Source organism: Otolemur garnettii, unplaced genomic scaffold (genome assembly GCF_000181295.1).
Source record: "Otolemur garnettii isolate 467f Iridium unplaced genomic scaffold, OtoGar3 scaffold00043, whole genome shotgun sequence".
Taxonomy (NCBI): Eukaryota; Metazoa; Chordata; class Mammalia; order Primates; family Galagidae; genus Otolemur; species Otolemur garnettii.
In genome coordinates this window covers 7,806,865-7,828,761 of record NW_003852438.1, presented here as the reverse complement: position 1 = coordinate 7,828,761, position 21,897 = coordinate 7,806,865, and the positions used below count along the sequence as shown (strand labels likewise).

The 21,897-nt window shown below is 47.5% G+C and overlaps 1 protein-coding gene across 2 annotated transcripts; it reads left to right on the top strand.

The window, feature by feature from the left end:
* Positions 1-379: 379 nt before the first annotated feature.
* CALCOCO1 (calcium binding and coiled-coil domain 1) lies at positions 380-18,298 on the top strand. Of its 2 annotated transcripts, XM_012805615.2 has the most exons (16): positions 380-532; positions 3,033-3,212; positions 3,552-3,654; positions 4,442-4,632; positions 7,496-7,654; positions 8,049-8,197; positions 10,418-10,508; positions 12,850-13,005; positions 13,226-13,480; positions 13,945-14,070; positions 14,559-14,654; positions 15,021-15,129; positions 15,341-15,540; positions 15,889-15,995; positions 16,537-16,608; positions 17,248-18,298. In XM_012805615.2, the coding sequence occupies exons 2-16, from the start codon at positions 3,057-3,059 to the stop codon at positions 17,423-17,425; spliced, it is 2,148 nt and encodes a 715-aa protein (XP_012661069.1). In that variant the 5' UTR covers positions 380-532; positions 3,033-3,056; the 3' UTR covers positions 17,426-18,298. The 2 variants fall into 2 exon arrangements, with proteins under 2 accessions (XP_012661069.1, XP_003790487.1); XM_003790439.3 differs by lacking the exon at positions 16,537-16,608.
* The last annotated feature ends 3,599 nt before the right edge of the window (positions 18,299-21,897 follow it).

Genomic DNA, 21,897 nt, shown 5'->3' with positions numbered 1-21,897 from the left:
TTGACAACTCAAACACGGTCCTTAACCGTCCTGGGCTTGTATTTTTCCTTAAAGTGTGGACAACACTAATAGCTGTCACACAGGCGGTTGGGAAAAGTGAAAGAGGAGGCGTACCAGAAAACGTTCCGCCCACTGTAAATCGTTACACAGAATGCGTTAGAGCTGCAAATCCTCCCCACCCCCCAACAATGCACGTTACAAACCAGCAGTCACCTCAATACTGCCCCCTACTAAGGAATCATGGGCCGTGAAGTCCTTTGATCGGCACACCCTCGTTTGCCATGGAGGCGAGAACTACGCCTCCCAGGATGCCACGCTGAGGCCACAGCCACACGCGCCCTCGTCTCCGCCCCCGCTGCGCGAAGCTTCCTGGGATATGTAGTCTCAAATCTCAGCAGGAGCGGCAGGAAAGGACGCGGAAGGACCACAAGCCCCAGAAGCCCTCGCGGCCACTCTTCTCCCTCCCCTCAGGAGTCTGAGTGCTGTTTTTGTTGTTGGTGAAAGGTGAGGGGAACAGCTGATCCGTCTGTGGGTAAGAAACTTGGCCTAATTCGGGGCGATCTTATGCGGGAGGGGTCACCACACTTTCCAGTCTGCGAAAGGATAATCTAAGGGAAGTGTAGAAGGGAGATACAGGAGCGTTTGGGTTTTAACACTTTCCGTACTGGAGAAGACAGTTTGGGGAGTTCTTGGTTTCAGGGGGGCCACCAGCAGGGGATGCCCCCTCACTGCCCTCGCCGCCTTCTCAGTCCTTCTCGATAAAGCTTGATACGCTTAGGGAAGTGTAAAGGATCTGAAATCGTGGTTTATTCTTTCTCAGGCAAAACTTGGCCACTACAAATCTTCCCTCTATCCCCCACCCAAATCCAAAGGCCTTTACTACGCTGAATCCTTAGGGGACAGGGAACTCTCCAGGTTGTAGAATGTCAAGGAACTCTAGAGCCCTATAGAGTAAGGGGAGGGACACCCCCTCCCATATGTAAACATCTGGATCTGTCTACACACCTACACCTGCCCAGAACTTTCAGGCATGGAGAATGTTTACAGCTGTTAATGGATTTCTTTATGGAGAGTATTTATTTGAGGGTTCTCTAGGCTTAAATCTACGGGGACAATTCACACACTCCCTGGGAAAGCTGGAAGAACTATATTCAGAGAAAAATGGATGAGTTTTACCTAGGAATTTTTCAGAGAGATGAAAATCCAAAGAAATTTCTTGTCTTTTATTTAATCTCTATTTTTCAAGAGAGAAGTGGCCACTTTTTGTATTGCTGGCCGACCTTTATTTCTCCCTGAGCTTCTGTTTTCTTTTAAAGTTCCTGTCCCTCTTACTTTAGCCTGATGTGGCTTCGCGATGTTTGGGGGCGTGCACATGACTAGTGGTGATGGCTGATTGGACACATCAGCTGCGGCTGACACAGGAAACAGAGTAGAGAGCTGGAGAGGAGAGATGAATAAAAGGGCCATCTCACAGCGCCAGACTGATGAGTTCTCTTGATTTTTATTATTGTTACCTGTTGACACCCAACCTTCATATTTTCCAGTTAAGTCTCCCCAGCTAATTTGGAACACCCCTTCCTCTCAACCCTCTCCTACAGTATGTCTCCAACTACCAACCCAAAGAAATGGAGGGATTAAGGCACTGAGAATTGAGACTAAGGGAAGCAGAGAGAAAGTGACGAGGGAAATATTAGAGTGAAACCAGCAGGTTTCTCATCCTGCTGCAGGCACGATCTGGGAAGAAGAATGTTAGGTTCTTTTTGAACTATCTCTCCCTTGTTTTAACATTAAATATACATTTACCCTTATTGGGGCCCCCCACTTCCCACTTCCTAGTCTGTTCCTTGCCTAGGGGTGGGGCTTTCCTGGCTCCAAGCCCCCACATTCCATTTCCCCACACCACCACGTTCCTGCTAAGTGTTTCACTCCACCCTTGAAGCTGCCGCCTCCAGAATTCTTGACTTCCTGGAATAATAAAGTTGAGGGATAGAACCTGTCTTTCCTTATATCCGCCCCTTCCCTTTGTCTTTTTGGATGAGAGAAGAAGCTTTGTGCTTCTCTTGAATTCATAGTAGTAGACAGCTCAGAGATGGGGAAAGGACTGAGAGCTCAGGAGCCTGAAGATTGGGCTACCAGTTTTCCCTGCCCCCCTTCCCTCAGCCATATTACAGTTCTGAAAACTCAACCATGCCTTTCAGAAAGAAGTTGAGGTCATAACTCAGGGGTTACAATTTATTCCTGGGTACAGCTGAGTCAACAAGCTTAGAACCTGCTCAAAAGAAAAGGGCCCCACACCTCAGCTGGATTTTGAGTTCAAGAGTCAGAAAGTGTGGGAGATGAGATGGGGAAATAGAGGCTGGAGAATTTGGAATGCTCATGGAGATTAAGAAGTGAAAAGTAGGGACTGAGGGCGCAGAGCCTGGGATACTGCAATTTGGTTGGTCAATGGGACAGTGAAAAGAGAGCAAAAACAAGATATGAACTCTAAGAAGGATCTATGGGCCAGGTGTGGTGGCTTATGCCTGTAATCCCAGCACTTGGGAGGCCAAGATGGGTGGATTGCCTGAGCTCACAGGTTTGGAACCAGCCTGAGCAAGAGTGAGACCTCATCTCTAAAAATAGCTGGGCGTTGGATTGGGTGCCTATAGTCCCAGCTACTTGGGAAGCTGAGGCAAGAGAATTTCTTGAGCCCAAGAGTTTGAGGTTGCTGTGAGCTGTGATGCCATGGCACTCTACCCAGGGCAACATAGTGAGACTCTGTCTCAAAAAGAAAAAAAAAAAAAGAAGGGTGTATATAATCTAAAGCAGGTACAGTGTGAGACAGGGTGGGGCCTAACTTGGAAGACCAGACCTATATCCTAGAGACTAAGAATAATACCTGTAAAAGGTCCTAAAAGCTTCAGGGGCTGGAAACCAGGTATGCCTTCATCTCTAGGCATAGTGGCAGGGGCCGTGGGTGGGTGAAGATGGAGCAGGGGGAAAGGAGGTAGAGTGGAGAGACTTTAGGGTATCCATCCTCCTTGCTTTCACAGGAGGGCAGATATTTCAAGGGCAGGATGGAAGAATCATCACTAAGCCGGGCACCATCCCGGGGTGGAGTCAACTTTCTGAATGTAGCTCGGACCTACATCCCCAACACCAAGGTGGAATGTCACTACACCCTTCCCCCAGGCACCATGCCTAGTGCCAGTGACTGGATTGGCATCTTCAAGGTATCCCTGGAAGCCCTTTTGGCTTAGGTTCATGGGCCATGGTTTGGTTGGAATAAAGGGAATGATTAGGTTCTTAGATTCTCAATATCAAGTTGTTAGAAAAAAAGGGAGAAAGGTGTCACAGATGACAGTGGCCACTTGTATAAGCAAAGTTCATCTTCTCCCCCTCTTGGCCTTGTTCACTCCTAACACATTAGTGTCCCTCCCCTTAACCTGTCCCTTGCCATTGTTGCCACTGTAGCTCCATCCTGTCCCCTTCATTTAATCCCTCAGCCCTTTTCACCATCTGGAGATAGTAGTTCTGTCCCCATACCCCTCTCCTACCTTGGGCTTTCACAGGTGGAAGCCGCCTGTGTTCGGGATTACCACACTTTTGTGTGGTCTTCAGTGCCTGAAAGTACAACTGATGGTTCTCCCATCCACACCAGTGTCCAGTTCCAAGGTACAAGGGAGGATGGAAAATGGGAAGGGAAGAACCAAGGGAGTAGAGGTTTGGAAGAAGACATTGGGCTCAGAAACATAAAAGGCACAGAGGACAAGGAAATATAAGTGCAAATAAATATAACTAGATTATATGCAACAGGCTCAGCAGATGTAGACTCATGGGATTATCACAGAATCAGGGACTTAGGGATATAGAAGGAGCTTTAGAAGGCACCTAGTCCTACATCCTACCCAAAGAAGAAGGAACTCCTCTTATGGAACTAGAGGGTAGGGATGAGGGAAAATAGCATTATGTATTGAGAAGAGGATGGTCATAAGATTCTGAAAAGACCTGGGTTCAAATCTCAGCTCTGCTACTTACAAGCCAATTGGCCTTGAACACATCATGTAACCTCCCTTTTTCTGTTATCTGAACAGTGAAGGGGAACCTGGCTTACAGAGACAATATGAGGCTTTAAAATGATACAGGTGAATCTGTTAGCACAGTATCTGTTACATGGTAGACATTAAATAAATGGCAACTAGCATTATTATGATTATGATAGAGGGAGAGTGAGTTTGGGAAAGAGAGGAAGGAGAGGACTAGGCAAAAAAAAAAAAGGGAGAAAACTATCCTAGAAATAGTATGTGAGAGGTAGAGAGGAGGGAAAACAATATACAGAACAAGGAGCAAGGGGCTGGAGCCAAGGACAATGAATGATGTACCCTAAGGGGGAGGGGGACCTACTCAGTACTTGAGAACCTGGGATCACACTGGGGTCCTGGGCCCATTCTTCCTCCCGCAGCCAGCTACCTGCCCAAACCAGGAGCCCAGCTCTACCAGTTCCGATATGTGAACCGCCAAGGTCGGGTGTGTGGGCAGAGCCCCCCTTTCCAGTTCCGAGAGCCAAGGCCCATGGATGAACTGGTGACCCTGGAGGAAGCAGATGGTGGCTCTGACATCCTTCTGGTGGTCCCCAAGGCAACTGTGTTGCAGGTGAGAAAAAAGTAACAGAGTTGCTTCAGGTAGGGAGTGGGAGGACAACTTCCCAACTTACCCTCTCATCATCTGTAGCCTCCACTAAAGACCTCCTGGAAGTTATACAAAGCCCTGCCTTCAGCAAAGTCCCAATCTAAATAGACAGACATGAACATGTAAGGCAGGAAAGTAAGCCACCCACAGCCTGTGTAACTCAAGATTTCATAAGAACTTTTCAAGCCTTCCTTCTTTAAGGGCTATATTCTGCCCTAAGCCCTAGAGGAAGATCCAGATGGCAGAGGAAGTGTGGGGTATGTCCTGCTTCTAGGACAAGTGAGGAGCAAGAGCAGATAGGCAGGGGCCCAGACCTGCACTGCCCAGTACCAGAGGCAATTACCTATTGAGGCTCTTGAGCATGTCACATGTGACTAACCTGACATATACTGTATGGGTGAAATACACATTGGATTTTGAAGATGTGTTTTAAAAAGAATGTAAAAGACCTCAATAATTATTATATTGATTAAATGTTGAAATGATACTATTTTTGGCCCGGCACCTGTAGCTCAGCAGCTAGGGCACCAGCCACATACACCAGAGCTGGCAGGTTCAAATCTAGCTCAGGCCTACCAAACAACAATGACAACTACAACCCCTTCCCCCCCACCAAAAAAAATAGCCAGGCATTCTTGTGGGCACCTGTAGTCTCAGCTACTTGGGAGGTTGAGGCAAGAGAATCACTTAAGCCCAAGAGTTTGAGGTTGCTGTGAGCTGTGATGCCACAGCACTCTACCCAAAGCAATGGCTTGAGACTCTGTCTCACACAAAAAAAAAAAAAAAAAGAAAGAAAGAAAGAAAAAGAAATGATACTACTTTGGATAGACTGGGTTAGAGTAAATATTAGTAAAATTAATTTCACATGTTTGTTACTGCTTTTTTTTTTCCAGTTTTGTTTTGGGTTTTTTTTGGCTGGGGCCTGGTTTTGATCCCTCCACCTCAGGTATATGGGGCCAGTGCCCCACTCCTTTGAGCCACAAGCACCGCCCATTTGTTACTGCTTTTTAAAGGGGCTACTAGAAAATTTTAAATTATATATGTGGTTTGTATATTTCTATTGGGCCAAATAGAGAAGAATTAGTGAATGGAGGCAGACATTAACCTCCAGAAATCTTCCTCCTTTTTTTTTTTTTTTTTTGAGACAGAGCCCCAAGCTGTCCCCCTGGGTAGAGTGCTGTGGCATAGCTCACAGCAACCTCCAACTCCTGGGCTCAAGCAAGTCTCTTGCCTCAGCCTCCCAAGTAGCTGGGACCACAGGCGCTCGCCACAATGCCCGGCTATTTGTTGGTTGCAGCCGTCGTTGTTTGGCTGGCCGGGGCTGGATTCGAACCCGCCACCTTAGGTGTATGTGGCTGGAGCCTTAGCTGCTTGAGCCACAGGCGCTGAGCCTAGAAATCTGCCTTAAGGAAGGCAAAGGACAGGGCCACATAGGGAAGAAATAAATTCCCCAGTCACAAAAGGCTTGAGGAAGGCTCTAAAGGTAAGAATGAATAACTTTTCTGTGATTTAGACAAACTCCTCCCCTCTAGACAGAGTCTCACTTTCTTGCCCCCAGTAGAGTGCCATGGCATCACAGCTCACAGCATCAAACTCTTGGGCTTAAGCAATTCTCTTGCCTCAGCCTCCCAAGCAGCTGGGACTACAGGCACCTGCCACAATGCCTGGCTATCTTTAGAGATGAGGTCTTACTCCAGCTCAGGCTGATCTCGTGAGCTCAAGCAATCCACCCATCTCCTGGAGTGCTAGGATTACAGGCATGAGCCACCATGCCTGGCCAGAACTCCAAGTCTTATAAATACACATAGTCAACACAAGAACAGAAAGAAGATACTTGTGTATCTCACAGAAGTAAGAGATGTGTGAGCTTCTACTATGAGCTCTATTTTCACATTCAGGATTCTTTTTTTTTTTTTTTTTTTTTTTTGAGACAGAGCCTCAAGCTATTCCCCTGGGTAGAGTGCCGTAGCATCACAGCTCACAGCAATCTCCAACTCCTGGGCTCAAGCGAGTCTCCTGCCTCTGCCTCCCAAGTAGCTGGGACCACAGGCACCTGCTACAGCGCGGGGCTATTTTTTGGTTGCAGCCATCATTGTTGTTTGGCGGGCCCGGGCTGGATTCAAACCCGGCACCTTAGGTGTATGTGGCTGGCGCCTTAGCCACTTGAGCCACAGGCGCCGAGCCCACATTCAGGATTCTTATTTAAACTTTATAACAACCCAGACTAAGGGATCACTTTACAGATGAGGACACAGAGAAGCACAGAGGTTAACTGTTCAGAGTCACATAGCTAGTCAAGTGTAGTGGCATACACCTTTCCCAGCTACTTAAGAGGCTGAGGTGGGAGGATCTCTCAAGCTAGGAGTTTGAGGCTGCAGTGACCTGTGTTATGCCTGTTAATAGCCACTGCATTTCTTCCTGGGCAACATAGTGAGATCCTATCTTTTTTTTTTAAGTCACGTAACTAGCAAAAATTGTATTGAATATTTGAATCCATGTCTATCTAACTCCAGAACAGATGGGGTAAAATTAGGGGAGCCATCCATTTTGTTTGTGTTTATTAAGAAAGACTGTGCAAGACAAGATCCTTGGATTTACTGAATGAGGAACAGTAAGAGGGACAGGCAGTTGAGAGTGCTGTGAGTTGATGTGTCTAACTGGGTGGTGGGCAAGATTCAGTAGCATACCACACCTCCCCTCAACTCAGCTTTTTATAGCCTGTATTGATGTCACTTTCCAACCCTAAAATGCCCATAGAGAATGATGGAGATGGGACCTTCACATGGTGCCTCACAAGCATACTCCCCTTTCATCCTGTCCCCTGTAGAACCAGCTGGATGAGAGCCAGCAAGAACGGAATGACCTGATGCAGCTGAAGTTGCAGCTGGAGGGGCAGGTGACAGAGCTGAGAAGCCGAGTGCAGGAGCTCGAGAGGGCTCTGGCAACTGCCAAGCAGGAGCACACGGAGCTGATGGAGCAGTACAAGGTAGGAGTTGGGCCAGGTAGGGAACAGGGCCTGGCTGCTCACTCAGTGACCCAAATCTGTACCTGGGAAAAAGAGTGAAGGAGAGATGTTAGTGGACCTTCAAGATCATTCTGGCGTCAAGGAAATAGGTAGCATTAAGTAGGATTAAACTTGATATGACAAGAGACATGTCCCAGATTTGTAACGAGACTCAGTTCTTTGAACATAGGAATGCTGGGGTAAGGTGGAGGTGGCCATCTTCACAGGTAAGGGAATGTTCCCTTAGAGTTTCTTTTTCAAGGAAGGTGACGGGATAGGAGGGTGGGAGAACTCAAACTCTGGGGTGCTACTTTGTTCTACTACTTGAGAGATGAGTCTCAACCTCCTGCTTCTTCTTGGGGACCCTTAATTCCAGGGGATTTCCCGGTCCCATGGGGAGCTCACAGAAGAGAGGGACATCCTGAGCAGGCAACAGGGAGACCATGTGGCACGTATCCTGGAGCTGGAGGATGACATCCAGACCATCAGTGAGAAAGTGCTGACAAAGGAGGTGGAGCTGGACAGGTGAGGGGACCTTCCTTACTCCCATCACTCCCCTCACTTGCAGTGACTCCTTAACTCCAGCCTCCTATTTCAGGAAGGCAGACCTCTCTTACACGGTTTCTCTTTCCCTCCTGAATCTCACGCAGGGTATTCTAATTACTGGGGATGTTTTTCTGCCTAGCTGTCTGCCATCTTTTCTAACATTATTCTGCATTCCTCACCTTCAGAAGTAATCATAGTTGCTGTTTATGGTGGTGGTAGCTAAGCAAGAGCTAGGACTGGAGGATTTGGAAGAAGAGAATGAGTAGAATAGGCAGCACAAGATAAGAGAGATTTCAAATTTTGCCACAGAAAAGACAAGATTAGACTCTGTTCTTACTATTAAGAAATGTTAGAACTGGTGATCCAGGAATATTATGGAATAACGCCCCTGAAAAAAGGTATAAATCACAGAATCATAGCATTGGGAGGAATATAAGGCATATAAGCAGGTATGAAAGAGAAGACCACCCTCAGGAGACAGCCTCTTTCAATACTAGGCAGCTGTCACTTTTTATCTCTTGTGTTAAGCCAAACTTTCCTCTCCTATAATTTACCACTGGGTCCTTGTTTTAAACCTCTGGACCCACATGGAATAAATTTCCTTCTTCTACCAGAAAACTGTTATTTCTACCAAATAGCTCAAATATTGACTGCTACCTCCCATGTCTGTCCTTCAAATTTTTGTCAGTTTAAACATTCTAGTTCTTTCATTCATCAAATGACATAGTTGCGTTTCATTCAGTACTTGTAGATTTGATTGTTTTTAAAAAAATCTTCAAAGGCAAGAGGCATTCTGTCTAAGGCCCAGAGTAATAAGTGAGTTCACCTGAGAGGCTTCTTCAGAATGTTAGTCTTGCCCTACAGAGGTATTAGATGTCTCTGTTGCAAGTCACAGAACAGAAAAGCAGTAATCAGGTTGAGCATCTGAAAAAGATAAGGTACTGTCTAGACCAGAGGTAAACAAAGTATGGCCCATGAGCCAAATCTAGCCTGCCACCTGTTTTTGTACAGCTCACAGGTAAAAAAGATTCTTTTGGTTTAATGGTTGGAGAACAAATTAAAAGAATATTTTGTGGGCAAAAAAAAATAAAATAAAAAGAATATTTTGTGACAGGTGAAAATTGTATGAAATTCGCATCACAGTATTCACAAATTAAGTTTTATTGGAACACCGTGCTCATTCATTTACATATTGTCCATGGCTGCTTCCTCACTACAGTGACAGACTTGAGTAATTGCTACGGAACTTGCAGGGACTATAAAGCCTAAAATATTTACTATCAGGCCCTTTATAGAAAAAGTCTGCCCTTTATCTGGAAAGACTGGATTCTAGTCTCTTGATTGAGTGAAGACAACCAGAAGCCATCAGCAGAACATTCCTTAAAATGTTATGTAGAGGATCAGCACCCGTAATTCAGTAAGTAGGGTGCCAACCACATACACCAAGACTGGCAGGTTCAAGACTGGGCCTACTAAACAACAATAACAAATGCAACAACAATAAAAAAAAAAATAGCCAGGTGTTGTGGCGGGCACCAGTAGTCCCAGCTACTTGGGAGGCTGAGAAAATCACTTAAGCCCAAGAGCTGGAGGTTGCTGTGAGCTGTGATGCCACAGGCACTCGACCCAGGGCATAGTGAGACTCTGTCTCAAAAAAAAAAAAAAAAGTTATGTAGAATGATAAGCTGGGCACAATGGCTCATGCCTGTAATCCTAGCACTCTGGGGTGCTGAGGCAGAAGGATCCCTTAAGCTCAGGAATTTAAGACCAGCCTGAAAAAAAGACCCCATCTCTACTAAAAATACAAGAAATTACCCAGGCATGGTGGTGGGTGCCTGTAGTCCCTGCTACTCAGGAGGCTGAAGCGGGAGGATTGCTTGAACCCAGGAATTTGAGATTGCTATGAGGTAGGCTGATGCAATGGTACTCTAGCCTGTGACAACAGAGTGAGACTCCATCTCAAAAAAGTAAATAAATAAGAAAAATTATTTATTTCTAGATTATTCCCCAGAACTTGGAATCTTGGGTTCTTTAGGCTTAGACCTGGATCATTTGGCTTGGGGATTTAAGCCTGCCAGAGTAAAGTGGAGGTCTGGGCCTAGACAAACACCAGTAGAAGAAAACAAGACAGATGTCTAAGTCCTTCATTCCTTCATCTGGGTGACCAGATTATCTGACATGTCATCCCCCCACTCACAGGGTTAGAGACACAGTGAAAGCCCTAACTCGGGAACAAGAGAAACTCCTTGGGCAACTGAAGGAAATGCAAGCAGACAGGGAGCAAAGTGAGGTAAGGGGCTCCGAGTTGGTTTGCTTTCTCCATTGTTCAGCTAGTATTTATTGAGTCCCTTCTGAGTGCTGGGCACCAAAGGGAAATAAAAATGTGAAGAATACATTGTGTGCATTCTACTAGGGAACATAAGACATATACCCAAATCAGGATTAATCAAAGTAGAATATAAGAAGTATCACAAGAGAAATCTAATGGAGTATCATGAAGTGCCAGGGAGATGGATAAGAGCACATCTTGTTAGATATCAGAAAAGCCTTTCAAAAATGGGGCTTAATACCACTGTATGGTGGCTCACACCTGTAATCCTAGCATTCTGGGCGGCTGAGGCATGAGAATTGCTTGAGCTCAGGAGTCAGAGACCAGCCTTAGCTAGAGCCAGACCTCATCTCTACTAAAAATAGAAAAATTACCTGGGCATCATGGAGCATGCCTGTAGTCCCAGCTACTCAGGAGGCTGAGACAAGAGAATTGCTTTAGCTCAGGAGTTTGAGGTTGCTGTGAGCTACAATGATGCCATTGTACTTTACTCAGGGCTACAGAGTGAGATTCTGTCTCAAAAAAAAAAAAGGCTTTAACTAGCCTAGCACTTTCAAACCTTTTTAGGAGAAACTTTTCCTCTCCACTCACCAATGAAGTTTTTCATTTTAAGTGAAACCTCAATGAATAAATATAGACAGTTTTATTAACATAAATTTATTTTTGTAAATTCAAATATATAACAGAGTAATTTTTGATGGAAACCAAACTTTGAAATTAGAGCTTATGGATGACTGTTGTGTCAGGCTCAGCAACTAATACATTTGTATATGTTACTTTGGTTGCACACTATTGAGAACAACTGAGTCACACACAAGTAGATGTGAATGATAACAATTTTTAAACTGTCCAACCTTGCCTTCTCAGTTTACCCTTTAATTCAATAGAGATTTTATATTCTATTGAATACATTTCAATAGAATAGGATAAAGTAAAATAAAGTTCAATAGAGTGTGGGTGAAAAGGTTTACACAAAAATGAATTAACCTAAAAACACATGTCTGTGGATTGGTAATCTCCAATGTATTAACTTGTGAGTTTGTGTGTTATTTTTAGCATATATTTAATAAGTTAGAAGAAATTCAGATCAAAAATTCACAGAGTATCACTTCCTCAGAACCCTGGGTTTGTATTTAAAAAGCTGTTGTTCAGCAGTGGAAATATGTAGAACTTGAGTAGACAGAGCTGACAGGGAGGCTATTGTAGGAATAGAGAAAGAAAGGAGCAAAGGCTTAGGGGCCTGAACATTCAGGGCAGTGTGGGTAAGAAGTTTGAGAGAAGGCCTAGCTCAGACTCTGGAGGATCTTGAGTTTAGTCATCATTCTGTAAGCAGAGAGAGGCTTTCATGGTTTTCATGTAGGGGTAACATGTATTCAAAGAACTGTACTTTAAGAATCAGAACTGTACTTACAAAAGATTAATCTGATTTTCCCTGTGGAAAATGAGCTGGTTAGGAGGTTATTCGGTAGTCCAAGCAAGAAATGACCAGAGCCTGAGCTAATGTGGTTGTGGCAGTAAAAGAAAAGAGAAGACAGCTGTCCAGAATGGAGGATAGAGAAGCAATAGGCTTCTCTGCGGGCTGCTAGGGAGAGGACAGAGCCAAGCAGGGCACCCAGGGATCCAGTCTGGGTGACTTAGGAGGAAGGTAGTACCTTGGGGACAGAAATAAAAGTAGGTAAGACTAGTGAGGGGTGGGAGGTAGACTATACTGGGCTCAAGAGGCCTGTAAGATATCCGTGCTGAGTTTTGTTCTAAGAGAAGAGGAGTGAAGAAGCAGAAATGGGATGTCAATACCTTCATGTAAGACCCCAGCTATGATGCTGGATAGCTCATTTCCAGAGCTGGAGGCTGGAAGTGTGGGATTAAATCCCTTTGAGCTGAGAACCCAAGAATGGCTGACAAGAGCTAAATGCTGGCTCGGTGCCTGTGGCTCAAGCGGCTAAGGCGCCAGCCACATACACCTAAGGTGGCGGGTTCAAATCCCCAGCCCGGGCCCGCCAAACAACAATGATGGCTGCAACCAAAAAATGGCCAGGCGTTGTGGCAGGCGCCTGTAGTCCCAGCTACTTGGGAGGCTGAGGCAGGAGACTCGCTTGAGCCCAGGAGTTGGAGGTTGCTGTGAGCTGTGATGCCATGGCACTCTACCCAGGGAGATAGCTTGAGGCTCCGTCTCAAAAAAAAAAAAAAAAAAAAAGAGCTAAATGCTTGAGTGTGTGTTAAATCTGAGAAATGGAACATTGACTCCCTTATCACAATAATTCACCTCCTTAACCACCCCAATACATATACTCCTTTCCATCAGGCTGAGCTCCAAATGGCACAGCAGGAGAACCATCACTTAAATTTGGAGCTACAGGAGGCCAAGAGCCAGCAAGAGGAACAGCGTGCTCAGGTCCAGCGACTAAAGGACAAAGTGACCCAGATGAAAGATACCCTAAGCCAGGCACAGCAGCGAGTGGTAAGTGAAGGCCCCTCAGCAACAGGAAGCAGTGAAAGGTTTATGGGCTAATTGTAGAAAAGTTGGGATCACCAGAGAAAAGGATAAAAGAAACAGCTAAAGACTAAACAATTCAAACCTGAGTCCCAGCACAGTAGTTGTGGGAGGGAGCTTGTTTACTTCCCTGGTTGACAAATGGTTCACTGAGAACTCTGATCTCCATCTCCTCCTTTCCCCTGAGGCTGAGCTGGAGCCCCTGAAGGAGCAGCTTCGAGGGTCCCAGGAGCTTGCTGCCTCAAGCCAGCAGAAGGCCACCCTCCTTGGGGAGGAGTTGGCCAGTGCAGCTGCAGCCAGAGACCGCACCATAGCCGAGTTACACCGCAGCCGCCTGGAAGTGGCTGAAGTCAACGGCAGGCTGGCTGAGCTCAGTTTGCACTTGAAGGACGAAAAATGCCAGTGGAGCAAGGAGCGAGCAGGGCTGCTGCAGAGTGTGGAGGTAGAGGGATAAGGGGACCTGGTCATCTGATGGCCACTGCCCCCACATGTGGGACTCCAACATGTGGTCAGACCCTTTGGGAGGAGAGAAAAGGGGTTGAAAACCTTAGCGGACCCAGGTGTAGAGGATATTTCAAGGAAGTACACTTACTTTCTAGACATGACCCTCCCTAACCAGGGTATCCCAGTCCTGATCACCATGGCACCCCTTTCTTGGTTATTATACTTGGTAGAGAAGCGTCTTCTGTCCTAGGCTTCAGGCCCTGCCATCATGCCCATCCCTGATCAGCACATGCAGTCATGTCTTATCCTTCACTCAGAGGGGATAGGAAATAAGGAAGGCAAAAAGGGGAAATTGCTCCAAAAACAATTCAGTCAAAGTAAGGAAGGCACACAATGAGGTCTGGTGGTGTTGGCTGTGGCATCCCTTTTCCTTCCCCTTCCTATTCTAATTTTCCTTCCCAGGCAGAGAAGGACAAGATCTTGAAGCTGAGTGCAGAGATACTTCGACTGGAGAAGGCAGTTCAGGAGGAAAGGACCCAGAATCAAATGTTCAAGGCTGAACTGGCCCGGGAAAAGGATTCTAGCCTGGTAAGAGATCCAACCACCGTGAGGTCTGTCCTGGGGTCTCTGGAGGCATCAGTGCCCCTTATCTCTGTCTTGGATATGGTCTCTGAAGTGTTAGCTGCCCAATTCTGTGTTGGACAACATCTCACTTGTACACCTCCGAGTCTTCTTGGTTTGAAATGTGCAGTGTCCCTCTCAGGGCACACTTCTGGGCCTAGTAGTAATACAGTGCCCCCTCCCCGCCAGTATGACCAAAGCCTCTGCACCCTATCCCAGAGGCAGTCATCCAGGTCCACAGAAGAGGCAAAGACTAGGTCTCAGATAACTGTGTCTCTGTGACTAAGACAAGGAACTTCTAGAGGAAGGGTAATGGGGATCCCCCTGTATGTGTCAGAGAGAGAGGATCAAAAACAACAGGGAGACCTGGTTCTAGGTTGTTGGCCCAGTTCCCGGAGCCCAGGTTCTTGGAGTTACATTCTAAGCTCCAGATTCTATCGACCCTTCTCCCTCAGGTACAGTTGTCAGAGAGTAAGCGGGAGTTAACAGAGCTGCGGTCAGCCCTACGTGTGCTCCAGAAGGAAAAGGAGCAATTACAGGAGGAGAAGCAGGTGAGAACCCATAACTCAGCCCTGTGGATGCCATAGTTAAGGACTTGAGGGTTAGAAACTTTGTATCTTCTCAGCATCTCTCATTTTAGAAACTGGAATCTCTTAAGAGGGCCCTGATGCTAAAAATGGCACCCTAGCTCCCCTTATTAGCTGTCTTGGCAGGCCATGCGAGGGTCACCAGGAGAAGAAGGGACATAAAGGTTGAAAGAAGGCTGCTGGATCTACCTGAAGCTGCATACCCTTCCATGAAGCCATCTAATCCTGAGGAGCTAATAGTTCATCCTGGACGAAGGGAAAGGCTCTGTGGCCAGTAAGGTTGGCATCTGCCCAGCCTGTAGCACCTGCCTCTTTCTTCCCCAACTCTAGGAACTGCTAGAGTACATGAGAAAGCTGGAGGCCCGCCTGGAGAAGGTGGCAGATGAGAAGTGGAATGAGGATGCTGCCACAGAGGATGAGGAGGCCACTGCAGGGCTGAGTCTGTACACCCCTATCTGTGACACCTCTTCCTCCCTCCACCTCCCCCTGCCATGTGACCATCTGGGAGTTGCCTCTGCCTTTTATGTGTTTTGCCTTTTCCTTTCCAGTCCTGGCGCCTGTTTATTTGAACTATATTCCTCATGCAGAGGAGACAGCTGATCTCACCCTCTAACAATGCATCCTTTCTCTGCCTGCTTCCTCTCCTAAAGGCTGCCCAGCAGCTCTGACAGACTCAGAGGATGAGTCCCCAGAAGACATGAGGCTTCCTCCCTATGGCCTATGTGAGCGTGGAGACGTGAGCTCCTCTCCTGCTGGGCCCCGAGAGGCTTCTCCCCTCGTTGTCATCAGCCAGCCGGCTCCCATTGCCCCCCACCTCTCAGGGCCAGCTGAGGACAGTAGTTCTGACTCGGTGAGCAGAAATAATAAGGAGAGGTAGGGCCAAACCCAAGTGTCCCAGCCTCCAGAGCGGGAAGTCTTAGCCATATAAGAGAGGGGAGGCAGGCCCAGCCTCTCTTTGAGGCCACCAATGGATACCACCCCCCAAACCAGTCCATCTCAATAGCCTCCCTGCTTCTTCCTCACTTTCATTCTCTTCCTGTCCACCTGCCCCCATTGAAACGCTTCTCCTGCCTCACTCTTCCTATAGCCTCTCTGGTCACTGTCCCAGCCTTGGCTGCTTTTCCCTTACCTGTCCCAGTGTGCTGCTCTTCTATCTTAGGACACCATCCCCAAACCCAAATCTCTTTTTGGTACCCAGGAGGCTGAAGATGAGAAGTCAGTCCTGATGGCAGCTGTGCAGAGTGGGGGTGAGGAGGCCAACCTGCTGCTTCCTGATCTGGGCAGTGCCTTCTATGACATGGCCAGGTGAGTACAGCCAGAGAGGACAGGAGGGAGATGGGGAAGTAAGGAGAAAAAGGCCATCTATGTGACCAATCACCATGCCCCGCTCCCAACCTCCCCCTTCATGACCTTAGTCAAGAAAAGGAAATACAGGCTCGGCACCTGTAGCTCAGCAACTAGGGCACCATATACACCAGAGCTGGTGGGTTCGAATCCAGCCTAGGCCTGCTAAACAACAGTGATAACTACAGCCAAAAAATAGCTGGGCATTGTGGTGGGCGCCTATAGTCCCAGCTACTTGGGAAACTGAGGCAAAAGAATCACTTAAACCCAAGAGTTAGAGGTTGCTGTGAGCTGTGACGCCAGAGCACTCTACTGTGGGTGACATAGCGAGACTCTGTCTCAAAAAAAAAAAAAAAAAAAAAAAGAAAGGAAATATAGATGTGGTACTTGACACAGAAAATTACCCACTGCTCAAAATCCCAGTGGCTTCAGGTAAACCCTCCCTCTGTCTGATCAGTGCACTCAGAGGTCCTGCCTTTAACTGGCTTCTGTATTGTTCTAGCACCATCTACCATGGAGCCCAAATTGCCCTGCATCCCCTCTTTCCTGCCCCTACCCCTTCCCCAACCACCAGGTAGGTACCTAGGCTCTTCGGGGAAGGAAGGGAGGTGATGAGGACTCCAGGGATGGGAGCAGAGAAAAGACTGGGGCCCAGCATCTATCTATCTGCACCTGAGATGCTTTCCCTCTTCCCTGACTTCCTTGGAGATAGAACTTACAGAGGTGGGGGATTCGGGTATCAGATTGTGCCCTCTGCCTTCCCTTCGTTTCTCTGGGTCGAGAGGGCAGGCACTAGGGAAGAGAGATTTAGTCCCCAGCTTTGCCTGGGTATGAGATGGGTTCAGGGCAGGGAGAGGGTGATGCTGTCATCCTTCTGACTGGAGCAGGAAGATGAAGGACAGTGTCAGACTCATTTTCAGCCTCATTAGGCAGCAGACGGAGATGGAGGGAGGAGAGCAGTAAGTTGGGGGATGGGCTCTGCACTGCAGAGACCAGCCAAGACTAAAGAAGGGAGGAAGTGGGGAGCTGGAAAACCAGGGCTCCAGTATTATGAGGAGAAAGATACTGTAGGAGAAAGCAGAGGAGAGAGCCACAGGATGCTGCCCTGGGAATGGGATGATCTGGGAACCCGGGTGTATGGGCCCTGCTCCCTGAGGTCTACAAGTCAGAAAGATAACAGCACGCTGACCCTCTCTTTCTCCCTTCTCCCTAGTGGCTTTGCCGTGGGTCCCATGTCAGAGGCCAGCACCGGGGGCCCTGCCACTCCTCCATGGAAGGAGTGTCCTATCTGTAAGGAGCGCTTCCCTGCTGAGAGTGACAAGGATGCCCTAGAGGACCACATGGATGGACACTTCTTTTTCAGCACCCAGGACCCCTTCACCTTTGAGTGATCTCACCCCTCCCTAGTACATGCACACACACACACACTCTCTCTCTCCTACACACTCACACACACATGCACTTCAGTGTCGTGCCTGTTTTCCATCACACTGGGCTCCATGATATTCTGTTCTCTAAGAACTGCTTCTGGGCGCCCTGTTTTCACCCCAAGCTTTCTTACTTCATCCTCTCCTCCCTGGCTTTTTTGTGTCAGGCAGGAGCCCTTCTCAGAAGCAGTGGCTGAATGTTCCCCCTGAAAGCGGGGAAGAGCCAGGATGGAGGAGGCCTTCCCCTGTGGGAGCAGAATCATCCATTCCCAGCCCTGGTCGCTTCTGATCCTCACACAGCCACTGCACACACACACTCACACACACTCCCCTCTCTGATGCCCCAAAGCCAGTTCCTGGGGCACCCCACCCTCTCTTATTTGGGGCTTATGTTTGTTTACCCGAGTTTTCTCTGGGGCCTGCATAGAGGCAGCATGGACATCGTGACCTCGTAGGTCTCTTTCGGTTCTCAGCATCATTTGTTCCTCTTTTTCTCCCTCTGTTGCCTTCTGTACCCCACTCCAGCCTTTTCCATAGCCTTAGGTATTAAGTTTGGAGGTTTCTTTTATATTTTAAGGATTCCTGTACCCTGTCTCCTCCCCCTTGCCGGCCTCCCCGCCTTGTCCTCACTCCCACCCCTGTAACCTCACATGGAGAGAAATAATGTATTTGTGCCTTCTTGGAGGGATGGGGGGAACAAGTGGTCCCTGGTGTCCTCCTTTCCCAGCCCCTCTTCCCTCTCCAGGTACCCCCACAGCAATAAGAATCCCTCCCTCATGCCTTTCCCCTCTATCTGTAGTTTGAAGTTTGGACAAATATATTTATATGATATGTAAACCATTGTCATAAAGTGCGTCCTTTTATTTTTTATTTTTTATTTTGAGACAGAGTCTCACTCTGTCACCCAGGCTAGAGTGCCTTGGCATCAGCCTCACCCACAGTAACCTCAAGGAACCCTCCTGCCTCAGCCTCCCATGTAGCTGGGACTACAGGCGCCCCTCACAATGCTTAGCTACTTTTTCTATTTATAGTACAGATGGATACTTGCTTTTGCTCAAACTCCTAAGCTTGAGGATCCTCCTGTCTTGGCTTCCTAGAGTGCTAGGATTACAGGTGTGAGCCATGTGGCGACATACCTGGCCCTAAAGTGTCTTCTTACCAGGCGTGTGACTAGAGCAAAGAGGGTCCAGACCTCTGGCTCTTATAAGCTCATGGAGGGACAAGGGAAGGCGGGGACTCATCCCTGCCTCACAGGGGAGAATGCTGAGCGGTCATTTTCCCACTGTCCCTCCTAACGTGCTGGCACCAGTCAGAGGAGGAAGGGGAGGAAAGAGCCTTTGGAGAATACTGCAGTGGAGGGAGGAAGCGCATCTGCCTCAGTTCTACTCAGGGTTAAGTCCCAGGGTAGGCATATGGCATGAAAAGTTGGACAAGGTTTCCACTGCTTAGACCTTCACCCTCTATAGCAGCCATCACTATACCTTAGGCCAAAGGCTAGGCATTACTTCTGTCAAGGGTGTACACCTTTGAGCATCCACTTAGTAAAAACTGCCCTAAGCCCCATACCTCTAAAGACTGTTTGACATTTCTCCCACCCTTGTGTCTGTCTCTTTCTCTGTTGCCATCCCCACGTTTCCATATGCACACTCTGACTCCACAGTCACAAAAACACATCCATCCACTCTAACCAGCATCGCAGGCTAGACAGACACATACACAGCATCATAAAGCATTTATTAAGGACCTGCATGCTCACCAAGGCTCTCAGCAACGTTCTGCACAAGCACGTGCTGCAGCCCCCTTGCTCTCCATCCCAGTGGCTCCCTTATCAGCCACCGTACACTCCCTTCAGACCACCCCCACCATTCCCTCTCTCCATTCACCTGAAACCCTCCTGTCTACCCTCCTTCCAACCCCACCTGGATGACATCTTACATCCTTCCTTCTTCCCTCACATCTCTGTCTCCTAGCAACCCCATCTCATTCCCTGAATCCCTTCCAAGGAAATTAGAGATAATGGATCTCTCCTCTCCATCTCAACCCCTCTTTATTGATCCTCCTTTAATGAAAGTTAATTATAACAATGATTTAATTAATAGAATCCCTCTCTTCCTTTATTGCTTCCCGTATTAAGACTATTAATAAATACGAGCTAGGCTGACAGAGGCATCCATCACCCGCCTGGGATTCCCCCCACCCCTCCTTTTACCCTCCCCTTCACCCCCTCCCTCTTTTGGCCTATAAACTTGCCGGGGTAGCGGGGGTTAATCAGAGAGGAATTATGAGCCAACATCCCCAGCAGGAGGTACATTTAATGAAATCATTTCTGATTTATTTCTGGGGGAGGTTGGCGAAGGAAGAATCTGGGACCCACACATCCTGGCTTCCAGAAGGGTGGCCCTCTAGTGCAAAAAAGGAAGAAAGAAGACAGAAACAGGGACCCAGACCTCCTACCCCACAGCCCCTGCCAAGCCACACACACCCACAAGAGCCATGTGGCTCACTGTATAAGGCCATTGCCATAGCTGTCAAATCAAAAGCATATATAAGGACTGCGTGCAGGTTTTGCAGAGTGAGATTTCTGCAAGTGTCTGGGGCCATTCCTCTTCCCTCCTGGTGATTTGCCTCCCCAGCATCCAGGCAGCTCCCTGACATGGAGGGAGCTCAGGGGAGGGTAACCGACTATACAGGCAGGGATGGAAGACAGCTGGGGCCAACGCTAATTCTGCATCCCACTCACTGCACGGCGTTTGGCAATTCAGCCTTTGTGCTACTTTCCCTTCTGTGATGGGTCATCTCTTCCCTCCATGCTTCCTAGCATCTGAGCAGAAGCTGATAGAGCTAAATGGGTTTGAGATTCTCATGTGAAAGGAAAAGTCAGACCAAGTGGCAGCAAGAAGGGACTCGTGTCAGTATTTGGGGGTAGAAGAAGGAATCCAAACACCACTTTCCACTTACAGAACCTCAATGGCTGCCTGTTACCTACAGGAACAGCAAGTGCAGACTGCTTAGTATGTAAAGCATGGTCCTCACCGTCTTGTCCCAACTTGCCTTTCCTTTTCCCCATCCTACCTTAAGGAACCCTGTACTCTAGGATAACAGAAACATTCCACAAAGATATGCACTGCTTTTGCATGCCTCTGAGCACAGACTTCTCTCAGCTCAAAAGACACCTCCATAAAGCCTGACTTAACTTCCCTCGGTTATCCTTCAAGATCCACATATAGCACTCTGTAAAAGCATGCTACATCATGTTTACAACTTTTTCTTCTCTCTAGACCAGCAGTTCTCAACCTGTGGGAACTGTACTAAAGGGTCATGGCATTAGGAAGGCTGAGAACCACTGCTCTAGACTATAAGCAATTTGAGGGTAGGTTCGTTGCTGTGTTCCTAAAACCTCCTACAAAAACTGGCACATAGGTCTAGTCCCCCCAAAATGATTTTGAAATTATTTTAATGAAATATATACATACAAAATAAAATATATAAAGAATCAAGGCTGAGTGCAATGGCTCACACTTGTAATTCTAGCATTCTGGGAGGCTGAAGTAGGTGGATTGTTTGAGCTCAGAAGTTTGAGACCAGCCTGAGCAAGAGTGTAACCTAAACTCTACTAAAAATAGAAAAAACTAGCCAGGCATTGTGATAGGTGCCTATAGTCCCAGCTACTCAGGAGGCTGAGGCAAGAGGATCGCTTGAGCCCAAGAGTTTGAGGATGCTGTGAGCTATAACACCATGGTACTCTACCCAGGGCAGCAGAGTGAGACTCCGTCTTTAAAAAAAAAAAAGAATTAATAGGCTGGGCTAGGTGGCTCACGCCCATAATCCTAGCATTCTGGGAGGCTGAAGCAGGAGGATCATCACTTAAGCTCAGGAGTTTGAGACCAGCCTGAGCAAGGTGAGATCCTGTGTCTACTAAAAGTAGAAAAATTAGCCAGCCATTGTGGTGGGCGCCTGTAGTCCCAGCTACTTGGGAGGCTGAGAAAAGACAATCACTTAAACCCAAGAGTTGCTGTGAGCTATGACACCATGGCTCATAGTAAGACTGTCTCAAAATAAAAAAAAAGTGATGTCAGGTAGGGTATAGATGTTTCTATTAATTCAAGAAACTTTATCAAGTGCTCTGTATGGGTTAGGTGCTGGGGAATAGAGATGGTATAGTCAGTGGTTCTCAACTTTCCCAATGCCACGGCCCTTTAATACAGCTCCTGTGGGTCTCGACCCACAGGTTGAGAACCACTGGTATAGTCAAAAACCCCATCATCAAAGAGCTCACAGTCAACATAAAGCACAAAACAAGGAAGCAGGATAAATGCTACGTTGGAGGCGTACACAACATGTGAGACCACAGAGGAGGGTACCCAACCAAGGCTGGGGAAGGCAAAGCTTCCCACAGTAGGGCTGAGCCTTAATGAACAGATGTGAACCAAATATGT